The sequence below is a fragment of the Coregonus lavaretus genome, assembly GCF_964263955.1.
Source record: "Coregonus lavaretus genome assembly, chromosome: 10".
NCBI classification, from domain to species: Eukaryota; Metazoa; Chordata; class Actinopteri; order Salmoniformes; family Salmonidae; genus Coregonus; species Coregonus lavaretus.
In genome coordinates this window covers 7335620-7347123 of record NC_139997.1, presented here as the reverse complement: position 1 = coordinate 7347123, position 11504 = coordinate 7335620, and the positions used below count along the sequence as shown (strand labels likewise).

Genomic DNA, 11504 nt, shown 5'->3' with positions numbered 1-11504 from the left:
GACGTGTACTCCGAGCATGCGCTGACCAACTGGCAAGTGTCTTCACTGACATTTTCAACCTGTCCCTGACTTAGTCTGTAATACCAACATGTTTCAAGCAGACTACCATAGTCTCTGTGCCCAAGAACACTAAGGACACCTGCCTAAATGACTACCGGCCTGTAGCACTCACGTCTGTAGCCATGAAGTGCTTTGAAAGGCTGGTCATGGCTCACATCAACACCATTATCCCAGAAACCCTAGACCCACTCCAATTTGCATACCGCCCCAACAGATCCACAGATGATGCAATCTCTATTGTACTCCACACTGCCCTTTCACACCTGGACAAAAGGAACACCTATGTGAGAATGCTATTCATTGACTACAGCTCAGCGTTCAACACCATAGTGCCCTCAAAGCTCATCACTAAGCTAAGGACCCTGGGACTAAACACCTCCCTCAGCAACTGGATTATGGACTTCCTGACGGGCCGCCCCCAGGTGGTAAGGGTAGGTAACAACACATCCGCCACGCTGATCCTCAACACGGGGGCCCCTCAGGGGTGCGTGCTCAATCCCCTTCTGTACTCCCTGTTCACCCATGACTGCATGGCCAGGCACGACTCCAACACCATCATTAGGTTTGCTGACGACACAACAGTGGTAGGCCTGATCACCGACAACGATGAGACAGCCTATAGGGAGGAGGTCAGAGACCTGGCCGTGTGGTGCCAGGATAACAACCTTTCCATCAACATGATCAAGACAAAGGAGATGATTGTGGACTACAGAAAAAAGAAGAGGACTGAGCACGCCCCCATTCTCATCGACAGGGCTGTAGTGGAGCAGGTTGAGAGCTTCAAGTTCCTTGGTGTCCACATCACCAACAAACCATCATGGTCCAAACACACCAAGACAGTCGCGAAGAGGGCACGGCAAAGCCTATTCCCACTCAGGAGACTGAAAAGATTTGGCATTGGTCCTCAGATCCTCAAAAGGTTATACAGCTGCACCATCGAGAGCATCCTGATTGGATCACTCCCTGGTATGGCAACTGCCCGGCCTCCGACTGCAAGGCACTACAGAGGGTAGTGCGTACAGCCCAGTACATCACTGCATGGGGCCAAGCTTCCTGCCATCCAGGACCTCTATACCAGGCGGTGTCAGAGGAAGGCCCTAGTCATAGACTGTTCTCTCTGCTACCGCACGGCAAGCGGTACCGGAGCGCCAAGTCTAGGTCCAAAAGGCTTCTTAACAGCTTCTACCCCCAAGCCATAAGACTCCTGTACAGCTAATAAAATGGCTACCCGGACTATTTGCATTGTTATTTGACTGCCATGTGGGATAAATAAAGTAAAGTAGACTTAACCAGCATGTTCTTGTAGTTACACACAATGTCATAATAATATAATTCACACACTTAAAAGGACAATTAAAAACCAACCAACCAACCAACATCACACAATCAGATGACAGAACAGGCAGACAGAGAGACACAGCAAATATAATGTTTGAATTCTTGGGGGGTTGTTAGCTATTCTTAAAAAACAGCAGCAGGTATTAACAAAGCTAGACTGAGTTTTCATTAAGGAAAGAATGAATGCCATTTCTTATTACTGTAAAGCATCTGGAAGAGAGCAGTGAAAACCTCAATATCTGGAGTACTAGTGCTCATATTGACTTGAATGCTTTCCAGGGGGACGGAACTAGCTGGGGATGGAATGCTGCTGGAAACCATCAAAGTCAAGACAACTATTCTGATTGGAGACAGCAGCTGCCAAGCGCTCAGTGAGTTGTGCAAGAAGGTTTCCAGCTTTATTTACCCATCTTTATATACTTTACACTTACGTTTGTTGAATAACATTAATAATTTGATATTAAGTACAACTGTGATGGGTATACAATTTTGACTTTCCAGTGACCAATCCGGTTGAATATAAATATTCCTCTGAGATGAAATCCTGACAACCTGGAGGAATGTGGGGGTGGGTGTTCTGTTTGTCAACAATTTAGCAGTCTAATCCCAGGGGTAAGGACATGTTTGAGTCCACAGTCAATCAGCCAATAGAGTGAGAGCCCTAGAACAGTCATAACAATAGTTGTGATAACACAGCCAGTCTCATCATTGGAAACTCTGTACAGAGAGCCAAGAACAACACCTGAGAGACAACCCAACTAGGAAATACTTTCAAGAGACTGTTGGAGCTGCTGCTGCAGGTAAGGGACTGACAGCATTCGTCATCCATTCATTGATTGGACCAATCCTAGTGGCAATTTCACATAATGACACGCACACATCCCACACCATCAGAGGTGTTATTTAGGTAAATTATGGAAAACATGACATCTCGACAGTATTGAGTTAGAGCTTACATGATTAGCGTTGATGTACAAAAACATTACCTCCATTTTCCACATCAGGTTCTTATGATAATGTCAGGTAGATATGATGTTTGGATAATGAGAACTACGTCCTCCTAAGGATTACGTGTATGGACAAGGTAGACTATATTTAAACTACCACAGCATTGTACTGAAGAACTATTAACATACAGGTAACTGCCAAAATAAAGGAAACGCTTGAGTAAATGAGGGATACAAAGTATATTGAAAGCAGGTGCTTCCACACAGGTGTGGTTCCTGAGTTAATTAAGCAATTAACATCCCATCATGCTTAGGGCCATGAAAATGCTGGGCAGGCCATTATTTTGGCTATTGTTTTGGCTACCATGGCTGTGCCCCCATAGGATGATAATGTCCCCATCCACAGGCCACGAGTGGTCACTGAATGGGCATGAAAACAATGTAAACCATATGCCATGGCTGTCTCAGTCACCAGATCTCAACCCAATTGACCACTTATGGGAGATTCTGGAGCGGTGCCTGAGACATAGTTTTCCACCACCATTAGAAAAAACACCAAATGATGGAATTTCTCGTGGATGAAAGGTGTCACATCCCCCCAATAGAGTTCCAGAATATATGCCAAGGTGCATTGAAGCTGTTCTGGCTCGTGGTGGCCCAACGCCCTATTAAGACACTTTATGTTGGTGTTTCCTTCATTTTGGCAGTTACCTGTAGATCAGAGTTGATACTATAGGGCTAATGTAAATACATAAATAAAGAAATCAAACTAGTTTTGCCAGAACATCAATTAAGTTGTTAATACATATTTTTGTTTGAATTAAAATGGGTACATGTAAGTACTAGTACTGCAGTATGATGACTACACTGGAATGGATAGCCAACTGTAAATAGAACCATGAATTGATAGGAGGTATACAATGCTCTCTCTCTCTCTCTCTCTCTCTCTCTCTCTCTCTCTCTCTCTCTCTCTCTCTCTCTCTCTCTCTCTCTCTCTCTCTCTCTCTCTCTCTCTCTCTCTCTCTCTCTCTCTCTCTCTCTCGGCCAACCACCTCAGAAATAATTGAAAGTGAATCCTGTCCTCTATACAAAGACATTGTCCTCATCATAAAGAATATGGCCATGTTGAGATAGTCCCTTTGTGTTTTAAAACCTGCTGCAGGAAACAGGTACTCTTTTAGAAAACAAGAAATTGTTTTAACACTTAACAAGTACTTTCTCACCAACCAGCAGGCTCAGTCTTTAAAATAGACATGTATGTGATGGCTTACGACAGTTGGCCTAGACTATATCCCCAGAAATATGTTGACAGTGGAGTAATGATACCTGCAAACTAACTCAAACAATTGTTCTACAACTATCATATCATGTCTCTACATTGAAACGTAGATGTCATGTACAGTAAATGTGGTAATGAAGACAACCAATGGGATACTTGTTGACATGGCCCAACCGACAAGATCCTGATGCAACAGGATTGGTGGGCCAGTAGTGTTTGCTCCAGTAGTGTTTGCTCTCCATACAGAACTCTAAGCTGATAGACGTCTAACTATGAGACAGACAAAACAATTATGTTGGCTTCCAGCTCTGAGCAAACACTGACAGCCTCAGCCCACTTCAAAAACAACATGAGAGTGAATTCAGAGATCATACTAGTTTATAAGTATTACTGGTGTTATAAATAGATGTATATAGTCATCTACACTGAGTTTACAAAACATTAGGAACACTTGCTCTTTCCATGACAGACTGACCAGGTGAAAATCCAGGTCAAAGCTATGATCCCTTATGGATGTCACTTGTTAAATCCACTTCAATCAGTGTAGATGAAGGGGGGGAGAGACAGGTTAAAGAAGGATTTACAAGCCTTGAGACAATTGAGACATGGATTGTGTATGTGTGCCATTCAGAGGGTGAATGGGCAAGACAAAATATTTAAGTGCTTTTGAACGGGGTATGGTAGTAGGTGCCAGGCGCACCGGTTTGTGTCAAGAACTGCACCACTGTTGGGTTTTTCATGCTCAACTGTTTCCTGTGTGTATCAAGAATGTTCCACCACCCAAAGGACATCCAGCCAACTTGACACAACTGTGGGAAACATTGGAGTCAACATGGGCCAGCATCCCTGTGGAACGCTTTCGACACCTTGTAGCGTCCATGCCCCGACGAATTAAGGCTGTTCTGAGGGAAAAGGGGGGAGGGGCTTCCGTCTGGCCACTCTACCATAAAGACCTGATTGGTGGAGTGCTGCAGAGATGGAAGGTTCTCCCATCTCCACAGAGGAACTCTAGACCTCCCTGACCAAGGCCCTTCTCCCCCGATTGCTCAGTTTGGCCGATCAGCCAGCTCTAGGAAGAGTCTTGGTGGTTCCAAACTTCTTCCATTTAAGAATGATGGAGGCCACTGTGTTCTTGGGGAACTTCAATGCTGCAGAAATGTTTTGTTACCCTTCCCCAGATTTGTGCCTCGACACAATCCTGTCTCAGAGCTCTACTGACAATTCCTTTGACCTCATGGCTTTGCTCTGACATGCACTGTCAACTGTGGGACTTTATATAGACAGGTGTGTACCTTTCCAAATCATGTCCAATCAATTGAATGTACCACAGGTGAACCTCTTAAGGATGATCAATGGAAACAGGATGCACCTGAGCTCAATTTCGAGTCTCATAGCAAAGGGTCTGAATACTTATGTAAATAAGGTACTTCTGTTTTTTATTTTTAATACATTTGCAAAAATGTCTAAAAACCTGTTTTCGCTTTGTCATTATGAGGTATTGTGTGTAGATTGCTGAAAAATATATATACATTTAATCAATATTAGAATAAGGCTGTAACATAACAAAATGTGGAAAGTCAAGGGGTCTGAATACTATCCGAAGGCACTGTATATGGCCAAAGGTATGTGGACACGCATTCAAATGAGTGGATTCGGCTATTTCAGCCACACCCATGCTGACAGGTGTATACAATTGAGCACACAGCAATGCACTCTCCATAGACAAACATTGGCAGTAGAATGGCCTGTACTGAAGAGCTCAGTGACTTAACGGATACCACCTTTCCAACAAGTCAGTTCATCAAATGTCTGCCCTGCTAGAGCTGCCCCGGTCAACTGTAAGTGCTGTTATTGTGAAGTGGAAACGTCTAGGAGCAACAACGGCTATATATATATATTTTGTATAACTCCCAGTCCGGTTTTGGCCCGCATGCCGCCTGTTGCCGACCCCTGGGCTAGAGTGACAGACAAGGGAAGACGTACAGTAGAGGGGGGGAGTCCGCGGTCCAGGTGAGCATTTGTTGTGTGTTCTATAGGAGCTACAATATCTGTGTCAATGAGTGCAGCTACAAGTCATTATTCCTATACTAACAAGCCTACTTTACACGCGCGCGTAAAACCTGTCCTTTAGAACTGCGTTGATCCGGTTCCCCCACATTAGCTCTGGATAAAAGGCAAACGGCATGTAGGGCCTCCCTGTTGCCATCGCTCTGTTTGTATGGACATAAACAGAAACAGTTGGAGTTTTTTTTCTCTCCTTTTCAGCCTTGCACTCTCTTTGCTATCGTCATGAACTGCGCCTTATTTTTTTCTACCAGAGCGCGCAGTGTTGTTCCTGTCCTGCCTGGCTGTTGCTCAGCAACACGAAGGCGTGTCCACCGGCAATGATTTAAGCAGTAGGAAACCCTTGCTCGCTGTCACTTTGTCAGTTCAGTCTGTTAACTAGTCCCTGCATGGAAGTGGAATTGCTAGGGAGACGAGGGAATCCCACTATAGTTTCGCCTCACTCCTGATGAATTTGTATCAACGTTACCAAGCTTGGTTTGTCTGTCTCAGTCTGCCTGTTCCATTCGCTGCGTCCACAAGCATGGCTTGGAGTGAAGTATAGCGCCACATCATCTCGGACTGTCAAGCCGTGTAGAATACACAACTGATGCTGTACAACAAACGGTGTATTTTACAGAAGAAATTCATCAGAGGAACCAAGTAGGCCTATATTTTATTGATGAGGTGCGGGCTTTTTTCAGTTTGACTATCCAGCATTTTGGGTTGCCATAATAAAGACATTGGTTGCGCTTGGATTCGAATAACGTTAGCCTATTCACTTTTTGGCCGAAAACGAAAGGGATTTACGTAGAAATATTTTGGTATATATTTTGTTTATGCAGGCAACCACCAAGTGACTTCGACAATATGGCATTGAGCAGGACGCTTTTGCCATCCATATCCACATTTGCAAGCGGTCCGACTGTCAAGAATAAATCCATGGGACATGCGAATTTGGTGAGTATGGTAAATTATATTAGCTATTCATATCTCAACAGTCTAGCTAGCCTAAATAGGACATGCTGCATGTTTTTATTGGTAGGTCAGCTCATAATCGGTTTTAATGTAACCTATGTATTTTCTTTGTAAATTCCTTTGCTTGACCTTATGTCATTGCCGCACTCTAGAACACTGCACCTCTGTTGGGGCGTGCACCAGCAAGTAGAATGTTCAGCGTGGCTACTGACTGAGTGGATGGTAGCCTACTATACGTGTTTAGATTGCAGCAGTGGCATCTTATTGCTTTATTATAAGACAATTGATTTAGGTTGTTGACTTATCTATTGCCAAATATATAATGTGAATATAGAATAGGCTACTGAATGTGACTGTTTTAAGGAGCCGAGGTTTCTTGTGTTATAGAAGCCTAATAAACTACAACTAATCTATACATGTCTGGGATTACACACAAGAATATCTCCTGGCACAATATTTTCTCAGGTAGAAGATACATTTGACAAAGAACCACAGTTTTTATATTTCAGTTAGCTAGAGAGGGGGAATCTACAGGTAGCCATATTTAACATTTGGCAATGACATGTTATGACCAAAGACTAGTCTCAATGATTTAGCCATAGAGATCATATTACAATATTCTAATTCCTAATTCTATGGCCATTCAGAGTTATGTTAATTGAATGACTATGACCACAGGTGTCTTTCAGTCCTTGTGCTGTGTAGTAATGCCTTTCTCTTGCCTTCTCTAGAGATGGAAGGAGGATATCTCCACTGGCATGACCAAGAGAGAGCCTGAAGACCTGGACCTACTAGACTACGACTTTATCCTGTCCAACACTATGCTGCAACAGCAGGCTGAGGCCATGGCAGCAAGTGGGTCCCAGAACCTGTCCCCTTCCCCAGGCTCCTACTCCTCCTACCAGCTCCCCTCTCCCCAGGACTCTGCCCACAGTGACATGCTGTACACCATCCCTGACATCAGCGACGTGTCCCCCTCTGGGGGGTTCGTGGCCGAGCTGATGAGGCCTGAACTGGATCCGGCATACCTCCACCCCACCAGCCTGCATGGCAAGTTTGTGGTGAAGACCACCATGGATATGGCAGAGTACGGCCACAGCATTAATATGATTAGTAAGGCCGGTGTTGGTGTCGGTGCTGCCACGGACCACTCCTCCTCATTGCCGTTTGTTTGCCATATGATAAAGCAGGAGAACCCCAGCATGTGCACCATCACCCAACCCATGGACCTCCACCTTGGGGGGGTGAACTCACACTCCCAGCCCAGGTCTGGACAGAGGCCCCACCTCGACCCCCACGGTTTCCCCCCAGGGGGGCGTCCTATGACAGCCAGCCGATCAGCCTCATCTCTGTCCCCGGACCACACACTGGCCAGGGACCACCACCCTTCCAGCCAGGTGTTATCCCACCCCCAGGTCCCTCTGCCTGGCCAGGGATACCACCACAAGTCTCCGACAGGCTACTCCCCCTTCCCTCAACAGCCTGGGTCTCTACAGTACCAAGGTCAGTACAACTTCAATCTAAGTGTTTTTGACCAACAGCCTTTTTTCACATTCCTCATTTGCTGGTGCCTGATGTTGAGGTAAACTCTGAGGGGATGATGCTGAAGCTCATCACTCCACCCTCTCCACCCCGTCTAGAGCTCATGTCCCCCGGCGGAGAATGTCTACCGGAGGAGCCCAAACCCAAACGCGGCCGGCGCTCCTGGCCCAGGAAGAGAATCGCCACACACACGTGTGACTACGCCGGCTGTGGGAAAACATACACCAAGAGCTCCCACCTCAAGGCACATCACCGAACCCACACAGGTTGGTACACATGTTGGTTGTCTCATTGTTAAAACGCCGTTTCAAACGGTTCTATGATGTCAGAAGAACTTTAGGAGGCACTCTCTCTTTTTTCTCTCTCTTTTTGTGAGACTTTATTTAGGGCATAGTTAGCCTTCATCAATCTTTCAACCAGTTGGGTCGTTTTTCATTCCCATTGTCCTTCTTAATTATGGGGGACAGCATTCATTACTGTAGTTTATGGTTTATTATGGGATGGTAGGCCTTTCTTGATTCACAACGGGAAACTTTGACATGGAGTTTTAAATCGGATAAATATGAACAGTACTTTTCCTTGTTTATTCATTTAGTAATGATTTGGTATGCAGACCAGTCTGTTGCAAGGGAGACGTAGATTTAATGGCTGGAATAATCCATTTAATTGATTGTAATGGAACAATTTGTAATAGGCAGCAACGTGACCTTTTGCTACATTATGAGAGGAGGATTTTATTTACATTTTTTTCTCTAGTAATTCCAGTTAATTTCCCTCAGCTGTACACTCTATGTTCACCTATAACTAGTACCTTCCCTGCTACCCCAAGATGCTTGCCCCTGGCATAACGGCTGTTGTATTGCCAGCAGTAGAGAGAGAGAGAGAGCGAGAGAGAGAGAGAGAGAGAGAGAGAGAGAGAGAGAGAGAGAGAGAGAGAGAGAGAGAGAGAGAGAGGAGAGAGAGAGAGAGAGAGAGAGAGAGAGAGAGAGAGAGAGAGAGAGAGAGAGAAGCAGCCCAGTTGGCAGGTGTCATGAACAGACAACAGCAGCTAGCAGCAGGTTGATACTGATCCTGTTCAAATACAACCGCAGGTTGATTCGTTTACAATTAATGCACTGCAGGACAGGACCGACCTCTTTCTGTGGTGAGGAGAGTTTGGTCTGTTTTCACTCTAGGGTGAACAAACTAAATTCTAACTGCCTTGTTTCTCTCTCTCTCTCTCTCTTCTCTCTCTCTCTCTCTCTCTCTCTCTCTGTGTCTATGTATGTGTGTTGTGTCATTAATAGGAGAGAAGCCTTATTGCTGTGACTGGGAGGGCTGCGGCTGGAAGTTTGCCCGTTCGGACGAGCTCACGCGGCACTACAGGAAACACACCGGGCATCGCCCCTTCCAGTGTGCCAAGTGTGACAGGGCCTTCTCAAGGTCCGACCACCTGGCTCTACACATGAAGAGACACCTATGAGACAGTCACTGGACTCACTGGACACCATGGACCAAGACTAAAATACTATAAATATTATTACACAGCGACCTGAACTACACAACAACATTGTCTTCTAGCCATCCATTGTCAAAGCACCAAGACAAGCTGTGTGTTTCCTGGTAAAGAGTGTTACACTCTCAAGGGTCCAACCCAATGACTAAAGACTGTTCTTTGTCCATCTATGGGCTCGTGATCTGACATTTGACAAGACCCATCAGAACAACTTATTTTGTGGGACAAAACTGGAATTGTTAATCTATTTATCGACAAAACCTGGAGGACTAGGTGCCAACGTATGACTGGAAATGTATTAGCAGAGATTTACAGGGACAGTCCTAGCCACTACGCGACCACAATTTTTTTGATTGTCTGAAGATTATGATCACTTGCCCTAAAATGTAAATGTGCTATTTCCACACAGAAGTGCCATATATTGCCTGCCTTTCACCTACACATTGGGGAGGAATCAGAAAGATCACTACTGGAATTCTTTGCATTTTGGTTGTTTTATTAGTAAAAACATTCTCAGAGCAAGCTCAACTTGCCCGACTGCTGTAAATTCCATACATTGTCTTTCTTTCACTCAAATAATGAGGAGGAACCAGAAAGGTCAGTTTTAGGCTACTGGAGGTTTTTGCAGTTGGTTGTTTTCACTGCAGCAATGGGTCAACCTCAGAGCAGGCTCAACTGGCCCCTGGCCATAGCGCTAACCCTGACCCTTAATGTCAATCCCTGTATTGGTTATCAGGGAAACAAGAAACTCAGACAGAACACAGAAGTGATGGAACCCATCCTAAGAGGCCTTCTATCTATTCAATCAGCAACATTCCATTTGTCTTTGTTTGTCAAGTTCATACTGTAAAACATACTGTATTAGACATTTATATTTATATTACTCTACTCTTCCAAGCCATTGACTTCAGGTACAAATTAAATGTATATGTTACAGGATGGTGCTCAAAGACTTTAGTATATTAAAAGGTACCAAAGATTTAAAAAAGAAAAACAGATAAGAGTATCAAAGTGTGGTTGTCTTGTCTGTGAGTTTCCTGGAGACCTCTCTTCTTCCACAATTTGACTTTAATCAGGTGAATTACTTTGCTCCTCAATCTCTCAGGTGCGCTGTGGTCGCAAAGTGCAATAATGTTATGAGACATTCATATTATTTTTTTAAAGAAATGAGTAACTCTGAACATTTTTTTGTTTGTTTATAGACTAAATATGTTATATAATCTTAAATTTTGTACATTTGTAAATAAAAGGCTTTTAAATGTTTTGTATTGTCTTTTACAACATAAAGAATAAATATATTTGAAATTAACTTTTTATGTACTGATCACTGCTGTTTTTCTGTAAATTATTCCATAATCACATTTACCTGTACAATGTTTTGATGAATGTATATGGTAAATGTATCACTTATCTCAACCATGTAAATCAAAATCAAGCAACATGATTATCTAGTTGCTTAAATTATATATTTTTGGACCATCTATTTAAATAATAATAATAATAAATGCTTAAAGTAACTGCCCAGTGTTTCCAGATTTCTATGAAATATGACCTATAATTACTTAAATAAGAGTGAAATAGTTTTCCTTCCAAAACATGGTAATTAAGTATGTTAAAAAGCAGCTTTTCTGTGTTGGAATGGTGTGGGTGTACCAACAACAGAATGGTGTGGGTATACTGTACCAACAACAGAATGGTGTGGGTATACTGTACCAACAACAGAATGGTGTGGGCGTACCAACAACAGAATGGTGTGGGTGTACCAACAACAGAATGGTGTGGGTGTACTGTACCAACAACAGAATGGTGTGGGTGTACCAAC

At 43.8% G+C, this 11504-nt stretch overlaps 1 protein-coding gene across 2 annotated transcripts; it reads left to right on the top strand.

The window, feature by feature from the left end:
- Positions 1–6040: 6040 nt before the first annotated feature.
- On the top strand, positions 6041–11004 carry LOC311136532 (Krueppel-like factor 4). Of its 2 annotated transcripts, XM_084170694.1 has the most exons (5): positions 6041–6354; positions 6513–6627; positions 7377–8148; positions 8286–8453; positions 9474–11004. In XM_084170694.1, exons 1-5 carry the CDS (start codon positions 6350–6352, stop codon positions 9647–9649), a joined length of 1236 nt encoding a protein of 411 aa, XP_084026820.1. In that variant the 5' UTR covers positions 6041–6349; the 3' UTR covers positions 9650–11004. The 2 variants fall into 2 exon arrangements, with proteins under 2 accessions (XP_084026820.1, XP_084026821.1); XM_084170695.1 differs by lacking the exon at positions 6041–6354 and having other exon boundaries at positions 6409–6627.
- The last annotated feature ends 500 nt before the right edge of the window (positions 11005–11504 follow it).

Coding starts and splice junctions, on each gene's coding strand:
- LOC311136532 (XM_084170694.1), top strand. Junction 6,628..7,376: donor CCATGGGACATGCGAATTTG/GTGAGTATGGTA, acceptor TGCCTTCTCTAG/AGATGGAAGGAGGATATCTC. Junction 8,149..8,285: donor TGGGTCTCTACAGTACCAAG/GTCAGTACAACT, acceptor CACCCCGTCTAG/AGCTCATGTCCCCCGGCGGA.